We start from the raw sequence: 19,973 nt of genomic DNA on the forward strand, positions 1-19,973 counted from the left end.
TTATGCCACTTTTTTTTTTTTTTTTGGTCAATTAGCAAGCTTGACAGTCCCAGTCCCCATTCACTGTCAGTGTATGTAAAAAAGTATGTAGCATTCTGCTACTTATGTCTTTTTGGGTTCAGTAAGCCTAGACATTACAAAACAAAATAATTTCTTTCACAGAAGAAAGTAAGTCAGACAGGTTTGGAACAACATGAGGGTGAGTACATGCATTTTTGGGTGAACCGGCCCCCTTAAATCCACTGAAGTTCACACTCACAATAACAGCCACAGCGATTAACAGCACCTGTTCAAGTCCCTGTCTATTCAACTGCTGTACAAGCAATATCTGGTTTCCCCAGAGCCTAATCAAACAAGATTTGCTTTGGGACAGTGTGTGTCGAGTGTGTGTTTGTGTGTTTAAACTCACAGCACACATCAAACAAATTAACTCAACTGAATATTGCTGTAAAAGTATGTAGGTCAGAAGAAAGAAAGATGCCACTTTAGGGAACCGGCATAGCGCTCAACACACACACACACACACACACACACAGTTGCCTGGCAGCCACCTCTGGGGCCTAATAAAACAAACTGCAGTGATGGAGTGGTAATGAGAGCGAAGAGAGAGTGATGTGACAGCCTGCAAAAAGATACGGAAGTGTTTCTACACGGCACAACGCAATTCAGTCGACATATCTGCACATAATGTCTCCGATGCTTTTCAGCGCACTTTGAGATATTAAAGGACAGGTAGAGCATTCACACAAATAAAGATATAGGCCCTGTCCTAAACGTGGTCTGTAAATATCTTGTTTCACTACCATAGTGTATTCATATACCAGTCAGTATGATGGTAAAGTACCACAGAGACATGTTCTGCTTAACAGGGGCTCATTTTTGCTGCTCCACAGAATATTAAAGGGTTAGTTCACCCAAAAATGAAAATTCTGTCATTAATTACTCACCCTCGTGTTGTTCGAAACCCGTAAGACCTTCGTTCATCTTCGGAACACAATTTAAGATATTTTTGATGAAATCTGTTGGCTCTCTGACCCTCCCGTAGACAGCAAGGTAACTACCACGTTCAAGGTCCAGAAAAGTACCAAGATGATCGACAAAGTAGTCCGTGTGACATCAGTGGTTCAACTGTAAAGTTACGACGTCATGATATTGTCGTGAACGCGCGTCCACAAGTGACACAGTAGAGACGAAAATGTGGAATAAAGTCGTTATTTTTGTTTTCTTTGCGCAAAAAAAGTATTCTCGTAGCTTCGTAACTTTACAGTTGAACCACTGATGTCAAAATATCTTAAATTGTGATGATGAACGAAGGTCTTACGGGTTTCGAACAACACGAGGGTGAGTGATTAATGACAGAATTTTCATTTTTGGGCGAATTAACCCTTTAAGTGTCTTTGTGTGTGTTTATTTGGCTGGTCGGGAGCATTTGCTTAAGTAGACGCTAGGGCTGCACGATTAATCGCATGCGATATTTAACGCGCATCTTATCAGTAAAGCCGGTTCTGTATTTAAGGGGATAATTCATATTTATTGAAATTGGGAATATTTTCAGCAAATAACTTAAATTTTCACAAGTAAAATGCTTTTAAATGGATTCAGGAGACTTGCATTTTGCTTCAAGTGCACTGCTTTATACTTTTAAGGAGATTTTTTATTTTTATTTTTGCAGCTGTGGTCATCATTAAATTTCATTGTATGGACAAAGAGTTGCTTGGAAATTCAGTTAAATAACTCTATTTTGCTGACTTAAAGTTAAAAGGTCATAGACGTTTTGAGTAACATAGGCTTGCGAGTAGAAATTTTGGGTAATTTTAATTTTCGTGTGAACTGTCCCTTTAAACTGAATTGGTAAGGTAAAAAAAGAGAAATGCAGGTAGGAAGCCATATTATGAGAGACAAAGAGAGAGAGAGAGAGAGAGAGAGAGAGAGAGAGAGAGAGAACGGCCAGCAGAACAGGGCGAGTGTAACCCTTTATGCCTCTAGGGCTTTGACCTGCCCCAATTAGACATAAAGTGACAGTGTGTCTGTGTGCCCCTGACACAACTGGACCGGTCTGAATGCTAACGGCTCCAGGACCCCCGAATCCCCCTGTCCCTCCTTGCTTCTCCCCTCATTCTCCAGCAATAACCCATCATGTAAAGGGGGGCATTTGACTCTGACAGCACTGTCATGGCCGGCCAATTCTCTGACATTTGAGACTGTCAAGAGTTGCCACGGGGCCAGCAGAACAGGGCGAGTGTAACCCTTTATGCCTCTAGGGCTTTGACCTGCCCCAATTAGACATAAAGTGACAGTGTGTCTGTGTGCCCCTGACACAACTGGACCGGTCTGAATGCTAACGGCTCCAGGACCCCCGAATCCCCCTGTCCCTCCTTGCTTCTCCCCTCATTCTCCAGCAATAACCCATCATGTAAAGGGGGGCATTTGACTCTGACAGCACTGTCATGGCCGGCCAATTCTCTGACATTTGAGCCTGTCAAGAGTTGCCACGGTGACCTGGCAAATCCATTGACCTCTTTTGGCCCCATGTGGATGGGGGACTTTGGTGTGGCGGGGCAAGATGTGTGTGGGGTTCTTGTCCCAGTCCATAGAGAGGGGGTCACAGTGGGGCACAAGTTCATTTCCAGTTGTCATAAGCTCTTAGGTCTGTTTATACGGGGCTAGACAAACATGTGGGGGATGAAAAATAAAGAAATGTGAAGAGCGAAGGACAGAGAGCGGGATGAAGAAGTGTGAGGCGAGTTGTGGTGGGCACCAGGATGCCAGCTGTCAGGACACGAGTCTGCTGCATCCATTAACAATATGGAGACGCTCACTGGTGTCAAAGACACACACACACACACACACGTGCATCTATACACATACAAACTCAGCCCAATGCATACTTAACGCATAACAAGTTTCTTCAGAAGATTAAATGAGATAATTTTAATTCAGAAGCAAAACTGGGTAAGATAATATTTACTTTATCTTATAATAAGCATAACCTCAACAAACTGTTTGAATTATTGTTAAAAATGTGCATACTGTACAAATATATATATTAGTGCTGTCATCGCGATTAATTGCATCCAAAATAAAAGTTTTTGTTTGCATAATTGAAGGGGGTCTGAATACTTTCCGTACCCAGTGTATATATATACACATACATACATACATACATATATTTATCTTGCATTAAGGATGTTTAGATATTTTTACTGGAGAACAAGTCAAAAACATTGATGAAGACACATTTTCAATACACTTGTATAGAATACAAAGGAAACACATAGGTGTCTCTCTTGCTCTAACTCCATTTCCTGTTCATGGCACCGCTCAGGACCTGAGAACAGCCGGCTGGAAACAGGCACCACCGCTGTCAGGTTCAGAAACATCAGACCTCACTTATCCATCCTGACAGATTACTCTCAACTGAATGGATGCCTGCAATAAAATCACGCCTCTGAGCCTCATTCTGATTCGTGCCCTCACCTGTCAATCCTCAATATACCAGCTTAATGTATAGGGATAATGATCCTTAATGTTTCTTAAGTGTGTAAACACTGTAATGCTATCGATTTACTTTGTTAGAGTGACCTGAAATAGAAGTTTAGGGCAGGACTATCTGTTTGTCCAAATAATGAAAACCAGGTGCGTGTTTGAGAGTCATTATTTTTCCAATTTCATTTAACGCTGCTAGTGGTGCAGAAATGACACACTGCATATTCAATTCAAACATTAAATTGAAATTCGAAAGTTCTAGTAGATAACAAATGGAGGAACTATGGATAAAGCAGGTTCATGATAATCAAATACTTTGGACTCAGCAGTCCGCCTGCGATGTTGAGTTATTTGCAGATTGCTTACACTTATCCGGCACTTTCTGCCCAGCGTGAGGTTTCTGCGGAGAGGCAGTGGGGGATCAGGTTCCGTACCGGGCCAACGTCTGTCACTCCGGGCTGGCCGGCTCCACTTCCCTGATCCAAGAAGATTCACCCAAGCAGCAGGTGGTTGGAGTATCATCTCTCCTAGCAGCTGAGACCCAAAGAATCGCTGCCACTTTGGGATGGAGCGATGACAGGAGAGAATGATGGAGGGAAGGGAGGTGGAGACTGCAGCACAGCAGGGGGCAGGGCTCAGCCAGCTTGATGGCTGCCAGTCAAAGAAAGTTAATGACAGCACAATGCTGGCACCACCCCCTCTTCACGTTTCCTCCGAACTGCCTGCCGGGCCTCTGAAAGAGGCGTCTGATCCTGGAAAGAGGAGTGTTGAGAGGAAAAAGGGGGATGTCGGAGTGTGGATTTTGCCTGAGGTGTGTGGACTGGGAATATTTATGATAATCAACACCCGGGTTGGCACCGTCGGGCGAGCTGGAGATTCACATCCCCCACCATCACATCCTTAATCGAGTCAAGTGACTTATTAAAGCGTATGGGCAACGTGGGGCTAATTTCATTAGCTGCCTGCCGAGGCCCTCGTATCTGATTTGTGTGCGCCTTTAGGGGGAGGGGTCGGGTTCAAAGATTGAGGAGGAATGGTTATCATCTGTGGACCGTTAGACACACGGCAATCAGAGGAGGAGGCGGCGAAGGGAGGGATGACAGAAAAGGAGGGTGTACAGGATGGTTTTGGGTTTTGGTGATTAGAACAGATTGTCAAATACTTCTAGGGATATTGAAATATTAGCCAATGTAATATTTTACATTTATGTATGGGGAAAATTATTTTAGTCAAAGTGACTTACAGTACATTGCACTCAAGATATACATTTTATCAGTTCATTCACTCCCTGGAATTTGAACCCATGACTTAGGAGGTGCAAGTACTATGCAAGATTTTCATCAACATCATGCATCGGCACGTAAAATTGCATGAATGAAAAAAATACATTATATATAGAAGCAGTCATTTTTCAGTTATTTATCAGAAAAAGCCATGGGTTAAACTGACAAAATCCTTAACTTAAATGCAGCACAAGTTAGTTTGGACAAAGCATCTGCCAAATTCAAACATATAACAAAAACAAACCGAACACAAAACAAAACAAAACAAAACAAAACAAAACAAAACAAAACAAAACAAAACAAAACAAAACAAAACAAAACAAAACAAAACAAAACAAAACAAAACAAAACAAAACAAAACAAAACAAAACAAAACAAAACAAAACAAAACAAAACAAAACAAAACAAAACAAAACAAAACAAAACAAAACAAAACAAAACAAAACAAAACAAAACAAAACAAAACAAAACAAAACAAAACAAAACAAAACAAAACAAAACAAAACAAAACAAAACAAAACAAAACAAAACAAAACAAAACGATCTGCTATCTGTTTTGGCCAAAATTGATCAGAGCTTCCCTAGTATCAACCGATTTCCTAACACGAAAGCTGCTTGAGGTTTCCAAAACCTGAATTCCACTGTATCACCCACAACCAGACCTGCACTGTCCCTCTAGTCTATTAGCCAAGGTTCAATACCAGGTCAATCAATGGCCCATCGGAGGTCATTTCCAGCAGATGACTTCCTATCTGCTACTGGTTTGAGAAGCTCCTGCTATCACGCCACCACACCGGCCTTTCCACAACTCCTCAATGACTGTCCATTCAGAGAGGGGCCAATCTGAAACCCGGCTTACCACACAACACATGCTTTACACTGCAGAGATAAGCATTGTGTTTGGGATTAAAGGCTCGGCTACAGGAAATCATTATCGGACTGTTCTCATTTCTCTCGTCCGGTTGAGAGAGTCCAAATACTACAGGGCCGTTCAATGTGATGTTATACAGCACTAAAGTGGACTTTAAGAACTGACACTTTATCCACCTGCTGGGTTTTGAATCACAGAATGCGACATGCTGCAGATTTCATTTTGCATAACGTTTGCGATTTGCTTTGCATAGAGTCTAAAGCTAAATTACAGTTTGAATACATCTGGGTGGTTGTCTCCAACTAACCTCACATCTATATGCAGAATTATAGGGTCCAAATGTGCTCTTTGTGCATATGTCGCTGCTGAAATTACAGATTCTATATGTTGGCACGTGTGAATCTCCAGTTGAATTACAGTGACTATGTGTGTGCAATTACTAGTACTAACGGAGCACTAATGTGCAGCATGCTTCCCTGCGGTGCTTGTTCTGTTATAAAGAGCCAAATCAAAATGTTCTCTTGGTAGAAAAAAATCTGCTAGGATTTGACGGCAAGGAAAAAAGAAAGAGTTTTAAAGTGTGCAATTAATGCATCAGCCTGGCACATATGGAGCAATTCGACTACTCGCACTGTGGGGGTTATGTTTTGCCTGAATCTCATTTAGGTCACCTGCATATTTAGACGACAGCAGGAATGTATAACCTCTAGAAACACAAATCTAAATAACCAGGCCTGTATTCACTATGTAAACATGCAGCTAGTGTCTAAATACAATGAAGATTTATGTAGATGAGAATCTGAATGTGTTCATTTTTCATAGTCTGCTAGAAATGCATAATTCATCCTCTCCTTACCCACACGCACTAGATATATGGACCCGGGAGCAGGAGACTATTAATGTTTCTTAAAGATCGAGGGAGTCAAATGCATCAGCTTGTCAATCACACACACACAAAATGCACTCACAAGGTGATCACTCACTGTCATCTGCTTTCATTTCCTGTGCAAGTCAGTAATCTGATATTAAACCATCCAAAGACATCCTCTCACACAAACACCACACCAGGATGAAACAGTGCTGATCTCAACAATAACAAAAACAAACGCCACAACTGAGCATTAAATAAATGCATTTAACCCTTGATAGCAATGTGGCAGACAAATTAAAGTGATTGATCTGGACCATTTACCAGCTTTCATCTTAGAACGTGGACTGCCAGGTGCTTTACAGTAGGACATAACAGATGAAATGTGGGTCCCGCCTCGTAACTGGCCGCTCTAGGCGCTAACGGCTGAATATTGGATACCCTGATCAGGTTAAAGCTATGAAAAATGTGACTGATTATTCTCATAAAGGTACAGCTTTGTAAAAAACCATGAGGAAAGAGCTCAGTTAAAAGTTTTCCAAGTGAAAATCTCATGGAGGTTTTCCATGAGGAAAACCTCCAGTGAAAATCCAAGAGAACAGATCTAGTGAAAATCATGAAGGAAAACCTCCAGTGAGAATCTTCTGTATATGGAAAGCCTTCAGTGAAAATCCACGAGAAAATAAAAATCATGAGGAAAGAAACTATGAGGAAAACCTCCAATGAAAAACCGTGAGGAAGGCCTCCAGTAAAAATTCATGAGAAAGTACCTATGTAAAACTAGGAAAAACCTCCAGTGAAAACTATATGGACAACCTACAGTGAACATCCACAAGAAAATACCTAATAAAATCATGAGGAAACCCTCCAGTAAGAAACTATAAGGAAAATCTCCAGTGAAACCCATTAGGAAAACCTCCAAAGAAAAGAGAAAAGACCTAATAAAATGAGGAAAACCTCCAATGAAAAAATCTTTAGGAAAACCTTCAATGAGCAAAGCATGAGGAAAACCTCCCTTAAATAACCTCGAAGAAACTGCTACTCAAAAATCCTGTAGAAAACCTCCAGTGAGAAACCAGGAGGAAATCCAAAATGAAACCCCAATGGACCTTCACATTGAAATTCACATTCATGCACACTTCAGATCCAAACACACACACATGACCTTATATAGGCACCGGTATGTACACACACAGATGTACATACGCCTCAAAATAATAGTTTTGCCCTGAACGGTGTAGAGCACAGGAGAGCAGCGAAGAACAGTCTGTAGATAAGACTCTATTTTGCATTTGAATGGAGCTGTTCTGATTTCTATGCACTTGGCCTTTAGCCACACTACTGTGTGTGTGTGTGTGTGTGTGTGTGTGTGTATGCATGCTCAACAGATCCATGTGTCCTTCTGCCTCTCGTTTTCAAGTTTATAAGTGCTGTGTGTGTGTGTATGCATGTCTATCAGTCCATCTGTTTGTCTCGCTGCCTCGCTAGTAAGAGCGATTTTACCAGTGCAAACAGATGAACTAAAGATCACGGTCTAAATAAACTCAATATTCACACATGCATGATGAGACAATCTGCATATCTTGGTAAAATAACAAGTGGGTAAAAACAATATTCAGACCATCCTTGAAGTTGCACATAACAGGTCATTAAAATTAAGTATTGTAATGCTATTGTAATTATAATGCTCAAAATAGGTCATTAAAATTAAGATCTCATGATAATGACTCATGATTAATATACGACTACTCATGTATACATTTTACATACATCAATAGACAGCAACTTGGCCTGCCCGGATTAATTATAATGTGGGGAGGTTTGCCAATAAAAACCAAAAAATCATTTACATATAAAATGTCTTAAAGAAACAGTAGCAAACTTATAGGATCAGAGAAAAGGTCAAAACTGGTCATGAATAACAAAATCAGGATAAAATTTAGTGCAAGAAGCCTTGAAAAATATGGACGTGTCCCAAATGTGCACTTAATGTGAAGCTACATTCCCAATGGTTGTCATCCATGAAGTCCATGAGATCATGAGATCATGGGGTGTCCCATTCATCATTTTAGTTTTCAGAAAGTTGCTCACAGGCTCACAAGCCTTGGATGAGGACCTGAAGGGCTGAAGATGCGTTTTGGAACAAATCTATGGAAAAAAGCCTTTAGATATATAGCAGATTGCAACAGTTCCGTCTACTTTTTTGGCACAATTTTCTGATTGGTGGAAATTTCTTTGCAGAATCATGGGTGATGTAGCTTTTCACCAGGAATTTTGCTATGAAATGCAATGATTTAAAAAAGAATACACACGGATGGCTCCAACAAAAGCATTGTTTAACAACCTTGGAGCTCACAGTAGGTCTCTCTTTAAAGGTTTATAATTCCTCTATGGAGAAAATAAATGGTATTTTTTACTTCCGGCACCCGACTGTTGCGCTATATAAGCTGCAAGTAAACAGGCAATTAAGACGAAACACAACTGATGAAGAAATAAATACGAGGGCAGAGGTCTTCACCACTGACAAATTTTCTCATTGACACCCTCCCGGGGCCGCATCGCAGACTGAGCGTCCAGAGGCCAACTCCAGCTGTTCTTTAGATCACACTCATAAACTCCCAAGCCTTGTGAAGGACCACACACTGCCTATCAATTTCAAACACCAGCAGGAAGGAGACAAGGGACAGGAGGGGGCTCGGATTTCATCCCCCCAACATACACTGCGGTACAGGAAGCTTAGGTTACCGTTCCCTCCTCCTCTCCGCAGCTGTCCGGGGCGGCAGTAGGAACTTGCGCTCCTGCAGCACTCCCAGAGTAACAAGAGTCAAACTCAATAACTGCACCGATAACACCACACGGTCACAACAGCATCGCACGCACTATTAGTCCTGCACAAGAAGGGGCGTTTGAGAGAAGGGTGCTAAAGTTGGCACAATCTAAATGCCAGTTTCGGAGACGACGGATACCTTCAGGCGGCCAGCTTGATTGAGTTGTGTTGTAGGTGACCAGAGTGCAAGGTTCAAAAACACACCATCCATCAGAGCGACGGGAAGCGTTCTCTGATGATGACACTCCACCGAAATTGCACTGCGGTTTGTACACGGTGTGTGTGTTCAAGCGCGAGAGTTTGCACCATCAGCACTCGGCACAACACTTTTTTTCTTTGAGAAAATAACAGATTGTTCACTTCAGCAGAGAGCTGAATCAATTTCCTCTGTCCTCAGTTAAGGGCAGAGCTGAATTTGCGCTCACACACACGCACACATACATATGATGGATTACAGGCCTTGGTGGGGGTCCCTGGAGGCTTTGCTTCAGGGGTTATGGGTAGACAGCGGTGGCACATTCGTAGGGTGAGGGGTATCTGCTCTTTGTAGAGAGCCGAACGCTAAGGAATTACGATGGAGGGGTCTGACAGGTCTTCACGGGTCATCGGATCCAATCCCATGCAGAAGACTGTCAGAATCCAGCCCTCTCATGGGAATCAACCTCATGGTTAGATGTTTTTGTTCTACCTGACGAGGAACTGCAGAGGAACCTCTAGTAGGTGAACGCCTGGCACAGTACAGGGATGCAAACATGCCTGCTGTGGTCTGGAAATGCAGATTGCGGTCAATAGTCTGGACTTTGATTGGATTTAAATGACCATTGGAATGATTCGCCATAGCTTCTGGCTCTTTTTGATGGCAGGCAATCACGTAATGGAGTTTTAAGTAGTTTAGAGTCATAGAGACCACACAGAATCAATGTAACACACATACACACACAGGGAGATTAGCAGAGATGCATGTACAAAAACACAGCAATAGTTAGCGAGAGAATAAGATAACAGAAACTCATTCTCAGTGCTTGGACTGTGAAAAAAAAATCTGCTTTATATATATATACTGTATATATATATATATATATATATATATATACATACATACATATGTTTCTACTGTGCCGTTCAGATAAAGTATAGGATCTGACTGGATACAGACATAACAAACTGAACAAAGCAGAAATATTTGTTTACTCAAAAAAGAAAAGAGACTAAATCCTGTTCTGCGTAAATCCATTCCGCTGTACATCTCTAAAAGCCACTGAGAGCAACTGTGCAGATTTCTGCTAAGAGTTGTCTGGCTTATTCTAATATATATTTTTAAAAAAGCTTAAAAAATAAAATTAAATAAAATACATTTTTTAAATAAAAAATGTAATAAAATATGATTATAACTTCAAAAAATGGTTAAATCCAAAATACCATTCTTGACCTATTTTCGGATTCGGTCTAGAAATCACATAAGCATACCAACAATGTCAGATAAACATTTACATCCTACAGACTAGTTGTGCTTCTTACTTTTGTTAAAACTCAAAACCAGTCAGAGATCCGGCCTGGCAGGTCATGCACATGCTCCAACATAACATTGACTAAAGCAGTAGCTTGAAACCATTTCAGGCCATTTGCCAACCCTTGTTCTTTTCCCCCATAATTTCTCTTCTATTCTGTCAAAAACTGAAGCAAAATCCCATAAAAAATGTAAAAACTTTATCACTCACAAGAGGACAGGAGTGAGCTTACAAAAGACAGTGAGAGAGAGAAAGAGAGAATGATAAAGGTCAGTGTGTGCGTGTATAAACTGTATGTGTGTGTATTTCTAGGGTTCCATGGGACCAATGATTTATCTCCTTTCCAGAGGGCTTCCTCCACATATACATACAATGAAGAATCGTTTAATATCATCTACACAGTTGACCGATTAGTCTCGCACACACTAAGATGTGACCATAAGATATGCATCCAAATCTGCATGGCTCCATCTCACCACAGCCGGCGTGTATGTGTGTGTAACGTAACATGCTGCTGATAAGGAGGCTGGTCTTTACGGTGTGGGCGCTGACTCCAGCACTGCAGATATACAACGCTGACACATTCAATCAGGGATTTTATTTCTTTCTCCTTTATCACAGACTAGAGATCCATTCTTCCTTCAACCTCTCTGCCGGCACCTCACCCTCCCTCCCTCTTATCAGAAACCAACATTCCCTGTGGGCCGCGGATGCATCCTGACATCCGTCTGCTTTCAACTTAATCACCAACCCCTAGAACCTGCAGAATCCGGATCCCAGGATAGCTCGAATGCAGGTCAGAGGACCCAGACAGACACTGACATTTACAATCAGGCAGATGAGGACAACTGCATGTGAGTGTGTGTTTGTTTGTTTGATTAATTCACTCACTCACACACGCTCACTTGTCCACCAGATGAGATGTTAAAAGCCAGACGGGCGTTTGTAGTCTAGATGTTAGGGATGGGTGGTATGATGGCATACACCACACTACAGCAGAACTGTGTCAACCAGTGGATATTTTGCTATACTGTTAGTTGGAAGTGCAGCTTTATGTTATTTACATGCAAGGAAAAAAGGAAGGAAAAAAAGAAATCCTTAATGATCCTTAAGAAATCATTCTAATATGCTGCTTAATAAGCATTTCTTCTTATTATCAATGTTATTGTGCTGCTTAATATTTTTATCTAAACCATGATCTTTTTTTTCAAGATCATTTGATGAATAGAAAGTTCAAAGGAACAGCATTAATTTGAAATATAAATCTTTTGCCGCATCATAAATGTCTATATTGTCACATTTGATCAGTTTAATTGAGAAATATTAATTTCTTTAAGAAAAATCTTACTGACCTCAAACTTTTGAATGGTAGTGTATATATTGTTACCATAATATATAATTTCTCATAACGTGATATAAGATTTCGATCATACCGCCCACCCCTACTAGCTGTGTGTGTCCAATTATTTTCATCCTCTTTTATTAGATTTTACTAATGCCGGACACACAGACCAACAGCTTGAGACGCACCAGAAAAGCTTAACACAAGAAAGCATCCACTAATTACTTCATCTTACCAGTTCCAAATGCTGCCTAACGATACTCTTAATTGCTGAAGTGCCACGCTGAAGCATATTAAAAGAACCTTTGCAAAAACGCCAGCCAATCCCAGGCTGGTGGCCTTTTAACAATCCAGCAACGACATCTGTTTCACCCTTCCCTCATTTGCATACTTTTTAAAGGTTACAAGTGAACGAAACAGCACTTTTTGTCGCTAAGATTCAAAGTGTATGCACACTTTCACATTGTTATTAGTGCGGACCATTAGCAGACACAAACACACACACATTCACACCTTCTACGCTTAATTAATGCCCCCATGTTCAACAAGTTTGTTGCCCTCGGATTTATAATGCACACACCTCTCCACCTGAGAAGAGATAAAGGGGCTAATTAACATTTTCCTGGATGACTGTGCGCCCCAGGTGTGGCTTGTCACATAGCGCCCGTACACAAGCTACGACCAAAGATTTCACCACTTTGGCAAATTTATTCAAAGCAGGTCTTGCCAGTCTGACAAAGTCTTCACAATGATTTATGAACCTGCTCATTGACCCAGTTTATCCCAGGAAGAGAAAGACCATGAGAGAGAAACAGAAAGAGAGAGTGGGAGAGAGACATAAAGAGACAGAGAAAGAAAAATAGCAACAAAAGAACAGAATATCTTTCCCAGAAGCAAGGAGTGCCACAGGGTGCGGCCTAGACCGAAATGTATCCATCATATACATCATAGAGAGACAGAGTACATAGTATTTAAAACCTTTTCTGAGAGATATAATAAAAAGATAAAGCCAAATAAAGCTAATTTCAAGATAACAATCCAAATTCACTTTCTATCTTTCCTATATAGTATGTAAAATTAAGATTTGTGTGTCCCACTGTATATCAAACATGTACATGTACACAATAAATGGTAAACAGTGTTATCTAGTTTAGCAAAGTTTGTTAGTGTATGCTAAGTAGGCTAATATTTCCCACAACCCCTTGTGCTCTTATTCTTATTCAGTTTTAGGAAAAAATAAATGAACAATTTGATGCTGAAACTGCCATAGCAGTTCTTAAATACATCTTTGTTAGCCTAAACGCTAAAAAATTATGCCCAGCTTAACATGCAGAGACAATTATAAGAATGCCATTCACACAGGAAGTTGATTTCTCTGAAACGTAAACACTGTAATGCTAACAAAAAAAAGCCATATATGTACTTAATATATTTCAAGCATGTATGCATTACCAGCGAAGTATGTGCCTTTAGGCTAAAGTAGATGTATGCGAATTGGGATTCAGCCAATCGCTCCCTGTGGCCTGTCAGCACCTTTTTCACTCTTCTATTTTTCTGCTCTAATTAAGACCATATAAATGACAGGAAAGGGATTCATTAATGTTGAGGAAAGTGGAAAGACATGTTCGGTACCTTTAAATGAAGAAATTTACCATTTTAAGAGGTGAAAGCGCTAAACCCCACAGAAATAAGTTTACATGAGACAAAGAATTGTGCTGAGACAGATAAGTGCCTTGCTCATCATAGGGACAAAATCAACCCTTTTGCAGATTTGCTTTAAACTCTCTAGGACACAAACATCCGTAACAAAATCTGTGTATCTTCTTTGGGGCATAACTAATGGTCAATTGTTAAAGACTAGCGTTTGAGATAATCCTGCTTCAGCGGACACCTCCTTGCAATCTGCCTCGTTATTAATAATGCAGCGAGCTCCTTTCACAGGCCTCTCTCTGCTTCCTGCAGCCCAGCTTGGGGTCTCTCTGATCAGGCGGCTTCAGTGGTCCACGGCGAACGCCTGCCTGCAATCTGTTTCAACAGAGCCATTCACTCAGCTTGCAGGGGTGTGGATTGACCACATACGAGAAGGAGGAAGAGAGACTGAACCATATATCGCAACAGGAGACGACTTGTGACACAAAGATGAAAAAGTACTGGGCATGTAAACAGAGTCGGAACCCCAAAAACGAACGTCGCAAAACAGTCTGGAACATTCGCCACATTTTTCAGTTTGTCACTGAAGGCCAGCTGTTTGTTTTGGAGGTGAACGTTTTATACGTATGTGAGTCTGGGAGTATTTCATATAGATCAGATATACACAGCTGGCTATAAAATCAACATTTACTTCTTGAGAAAACAGCACCGCTTCAGAATATTTCTACGATGTGACAGATGAAACATATTTTGCTTGGAGCGATACATGAGCTGTATCGGTTTAGATTGGCTTCACTTCTGTGATCACTCACCAGTAAAGAGAAGTTTTATGAGTGGAAATTGTGTAACCTAACACAGCTGAGGGGTCTCGTTTAAATACAGTTCTTGGTCTTTCCTGCTGTAGGTTTAGTATCCGCTGTCCCGCTAACCTTATGACCCTTCACCTCTCACCTGAAAGTCATAAAACATCCTACAGCTCACTTTAACTCTTTTAGTCAACTCAGACTGTGTCTAAACCTGAAAAATGCTGCCTTTGCAGACTGTATATGGAGGTAGGAAGCATACCAATATCTGGTTGAAAGAATAAAAATAGTGTCTGATGATATATATTTGAATCAAAATTTGACTACTTAAAATTTGCTTGGTTATGTATGAATATTGCTTCGGATAATTAGATGACGTTATAGCGTCTTGGAAACCTTACAAGTGTCTTGTTTCCGTACAAGTTACCTTCATTCACAAAACCGTGCCCTTTTTGATTAGGTTTCAGACAACCATCTGACTTAGCACCATGCTGGAAACGTAGAGAGCTAGCGAGAACAGAGAGGGGGAAGTGAAAGAGAGATACAAGAAAAAAAAGGAATAATTGGGGACTTCATCAATTTTTCATGAATTTTCATTTAGGCGAGGAGACCCCTCTTAGTGCGATCGATAGATCAAGCTGCTGTCACACAGTTAGCACCTGGGGGCCGCCACCACCACCTCGGAAGAGCTGAGAGGATCAGAGAAAACACACACCCCCTGCCAGCTACATGAGTGAAAACATACACAAACTGCCTTTATACCCTTCTATATATACCCTATAACCCGAAACGCAGTTGTGTATCATCAATTACAGGTTAAAAATAGAATATTTATTCAAAAATATTACTGAAAAGCTTCCCGCAATTGCTAGCTCGAAAGTACCCTTTGCAAAACTAAACGCCAACATCATCTCCTTTAACCCAAATCACCATCCTGTATCATCAATTACAGGTTAAAAATAGAAAATGCAGCAGCATTCAAAATTTACTGACTCTCAAAACCTTCCCACAATCCCTTCATCTAGAGTTACCCTTTCCAACAGCTAAACACACACACACACTCATTACTGCATGGGGTCTTGGCGGCAGCACACAGAGCCAATTTAGTTATCCATTCATTCCATATTTATCATCATATCTTTATTTCATGATGGATCGCTCCTATTTTCATAACAATGCATAAGAGAGGCCGCAGTATTGATCAGCTCGGGGTTGAAACAGACTTCAAGATAGCGGCTCACTTAGACTTCAGGTCTAGACTACAAACCCAGTGAAATAAGACCAATACTCCTTAATTTCTAATGACTTTTGCTTTGGCATTTCTGCTAAGCTAGTGTAGCTAGCTTTATGCCTTCAGATGCTGAAATGTATTCACTGATCACAAAGATCACAAACTCCCAAGACAATAGGCACAAGGTCTGCCTGGCAAAGAGTTTCTTGGCTACAACAGTCCATTAATCAGCAATGATTTAGCAAAAAGGCCTATGATTAAAATAGCATACTCATTGTCTAGTAGAAAAGCAAATGAGGACAGGTTAGCTGTCACTCATAATGGTCTCTGATTAGCTTGGGGATTTGATCCCAGGGTATGTGCTCTCTCTGAAAATGCAAGTCAACCCAACAGAGACCCATCTTCAAAGCAGAACCCATCTACAGGTTGTCAATAAGCCCCCCTCCCAGATTCTGCCTTCCTGTGTAGTGTGTCTACACCCTCCTTCCACACCTAGCATGCTCTTTCATCTGAGTCTATTGCTTTGCACTTCCTTGGCATGCCCTATCATTTCCATCTCTCAGTCAGAAGGAAAAACTACAAGCCTGGCAGATTGTACCGAAACAGACTGATATATCTAAGATTTGCTAAAACATATGTAGAGCTAATTCAAGTCAGAAGCCAACTGCAAAATCATTCCTACTGATTGTTTTGGAACTAGGGAATTCAGGCCTTTTCCAAAATCAGTCAGATGCAATACCAAATCACAATTTGATGTGGCAAACGTTGTGGTATTCCAAAAGCAGAATTGTGCAATTGAACGCTTAGGAACATTAAGGTGCAGCCTGGTCCACAGGGTTCATGGAAAAAACAAGTTCTCCAACACTGATTGTTACTGTGACTCAAGACAATAATTAAAGAAATCGCATACTTACATGCTACTTCCAGTGAGGCGTTTCGACTGACTGCTTCCCCCAAGTAATTGCGTGCCACACAAACGTACGCCCCCTCGTCAGGTTTGCTTCGACGGCCATGTACGATACGCAGGAAGAAGAGCGAGCCGCTGGGCAGGAGCATGCGGTGGGATCGAGGGTCATCTTTATCGGTTTCAACTCGTTCTCCATCCTTGTACCACTCTACGGTAGGGGTGGGTCGCCCCTCCGCCTTGCAGTTTAGGGTGGCTGGTTCGCCCTTGGAAACAATCAGATCAGAGGGGTGTTCTACGATCCGAGGTGGAGAATCTTCCTGCCGTAGACGGGATCCTAGGAAAACAGAGAAAGAGGAAGACTTGTCAGGTCCAACCTTACATTTTATGTAACGAACCAATTAACATTAGTCTTAGCCAGGGGTGTACAATCCTGCTCCTATTGGGCCAAAGTCATACAGAGTTTAGTTAAATTTTATGCCAGCACACATTTCTGTAAGCTTTTAGTCTTCCTGAAAACCTTGATTAGGCTGAAGTGTGTTTAACTGGGGTTGAAGCTAAACTCTTCAGGACAGTGGCCCTCCAGGAGCAGGACTGGACACCCCTGGTCTTGGCAATCACAATCTAACCTTTTAAATCTCTAAAAATCCTTTAAGCTAGAAAAAGTAAGGTTCTTTAAAACCTAGGTCTTTAAAATAATCCTTTATCTCTACTGCCAGTTGTTCACTGAGCATACAAAAGCAATGTTTCTGAGCCAAGAAAAGCAATGTCAAAAACACAACCCAGCTCTCTGATCCAGTACACTAATTTAGGGTGCCACATAGTGAGCTGGCAAGCCATTGGGGACTTACCCTCTGTGACAGAGGTTCAGGGGTTTAGACTCACACTGTGTTAAAATGCTAATCCCCTGAACGTTCCCCTGCATGGCCCTGCATTTGGTATGGATAACGCTAGCAGCCCACGCTAGGAGTCTGGCCCTTATGATAATAGATTGCGGAAAGAGCAGTGTGAGCCTTAACCCTAGAGATAAGGAGCCAGAGGCCACCCTGCATTTACATCACTAAGGCACGGGCCAAAGAGGGACAAAAGCAGCCCCTGATCCCCCCAAAACCCAGCCAAAAAGAGATGCTAAGCCCAAGCCGCTAGTGCTGCCATCAGATGAATGCTGTAAGCTTTACATGCTTCAATAGCACATGGCTAGCTTGGAAACACCCTTGAGATTGTAAATTATTATTTTTGACTTCTTTGGAATCGCTTAAAACTAGGAGCGACTGCAAAAGGGAAGGGGATATGATTTTAGCATGTGATTGTTCGTCTTTGTGGGGACCAAAAAACATACATTGTAGACCCCATAATGACCAAGTTTCATAGAGAGAAATCTAACAAAAAAGAGCATTATGCAAGATTATCAACAAGACCAAGAAGATACATCTACAAATGAAGCACAATATGTTTGTTCGTGGCTAAACCTCCCGAGAGAGTAGCATGCTAGCATGATCAGCACACAGCTCTGTGCAGCTTTGCTTGTTTAGCACTGCAAAAACAGCTGCTCGCTAGCCGTTTGTTCAACATAAACCACTGCAGAGCGCAGAACGGACCTCCTACGCTATGAGAGCCCCAGCAGCAGCAGCTAGCTTGAGCTGAAGGTGGCCGTGTCCTCTCTCGGGATGGCAGATGTGCAGTGCTGATGTACAAGAGTTCAGCTGTGCTAAACTCTTTCGGTTGCTGATGTATGGAACTGCAGTAAAAGAGAGCATTTGTTTAGGGTGTTTAGGATCACTTCTAAATGTGATACCCACGCTGTCTCTTCCCAGTTGGAACAGGACACAGCAGAGCAGAGAAGTAAGCTTGTTTGTTTGTATGCAAATATATTTTGCTGAGTCTTAGTGTGCTCTAAAGGTTCGTTCTCTCTCAGTATGGACTCAATTAAAGGGAGCGAGGACTCCCACTTCACCTAATTTGTGCTAATTCCTGCCATTTCCCTCTCATTGATTAGTGATCATTCCAGCTGTCTGCTGTCTAAGTGGGGCCACACACAGGACCCAGAGCAGACTTGGGGGTCACACAAGGGAATTGCTACAGACAGGGCGATATCTTATCCTGTACCCTCCAGGTTTCATGTTTAAGTTAACTTGTGCTGCATACTATGAAACCGAGCTCTGCTGAAGTTTGCAGATACACTGATTTTGCTCTCTCTCACTGCCTCTTGCATTTCTCCTTCTCCCTCCCTCTTGGCAGTCTGCATCCCTCAAAACCTGAGGTGTCAAACTCATTTAAGGTTGGAACACTGATGCAACCTTGGTGTATTCATGCATGTTCTTCTGGATCTAATTAAATTCAGAATTGATTTACACACACACACCGATTTTTAATGAATGAACACGAATGTTTATAACATTTTGTTTCTGATTGAGGTTTATGTCCCGCTTTCAGCAATCAGAAACAAGTTCATTTTGATATTGTAAGTCACTAAATGAAGAAACCACTAATTAACATTATGACATGGATAAATGGGGTGGGTCAAGATAAGAGGATGATGGGGGGGACCATGTTTGCCAAGAACGCACATACACACACATACTGTATATTAACTGCTATCTCACCGGAGCATCTGTTTAGCTTCTAATCAACAGCCATTGGCAGAGACTTTTACATGACTGAGGTGAATATGCTTGCACTTGCCATGCGATTGGATTTTTATTAGTCTAATTTCTTTTAATCCAATTTGTATTTCAATCTGCAACCTCTAATCATCTGAACCTTGAGGCGCCATCTGTTTGCTGTATTTTTTTCTTTCGTCTTTTTATCCAGGGAGAAATTTTGCTCAGCAGATGCTTCTAAAATTGTGCTTTTCCCTGTTAAGTGAGGAACAGAAGGAAATGTAAAAAAAGATAGAGGATAAACCGATAAAAGAGAATATTATTCACACCATAGCATAAATGGAGCCCATTCTTTTTGACTAGGTACTGGGTGGTAGCGAACTAAAAGTAGTGATTCTACTAACTTAACTAGTATTGAGCAAGAAAGTTTTAATTTGTATTATGCTATATATTTTGAAAGCCCAATGCTGTTTTTTGACCTCTACATATATACAACAGGTAAACATTGCTGTTTTCCACTCTTGAAATTGTAAAACCTGTTTTGATAGTGACCACTATAACCGGGTCAATCATACAGGCAGACACCCCCCCCCCCCCCCC

General features: G+C 41.3%; 1 protein-coding gene and 1 long non-coding RNA gene across 2 annotated transcripts in view; one reads left to right on the top strand and one right to left on the bottom strand.

Moving 5' to 3' along the window:
• LOC107675876 (roundabout homolog 2-like) overlaps nucleotides 1-19,973 on the bottom strand; it is a 129,863-nt gene that overhangs the window by 97,990 nt on the left and 11,900 nt on the right. The window contains exon 2 of the mRNA XM_016470376.1: nucleotides 16,784-17,110. Within this exon, the coding sequence (XP_016325862.1) occupies nucleotides 16,784-17,110 (327 nt within the window). The remainder of the gene's footprint in view (nucleotides 1-16,783; nucleotides 17,111-19,973) is intronic.
• On the top strand, nucleotides 604-16,847 carry LOC107675879 (uncharacterized). The gene is made up of 3 exons (XR_001632649.1): nucleotides 604-614; nucleotides 6,422-6,427; nucleotides 16,769-16,847. It is a non-coding gene; the product is annotated as an uncharacterized LOC107675879 (long non-coding RNA).

The sequence above is a fragment of the Sinocyclocheilus anshuiensis genome, unplaced genomic scaffold (assembly GCF_001515605.1).
Source record: "Sinocyclocheilus anshuiensis isolate Anshui unplaced genomic scaffold, SAMN03320099.WGS_v1.1 scaffold1832, whole genome shotgun sequence".
Lineage (NCBI taxonomy): Eukaryota > Metazoa > Chordata > Actinopteri > Cypriniformes > Cyprinidae > Sinocyclocheilus > Sinocyclocheilus anshuiensis.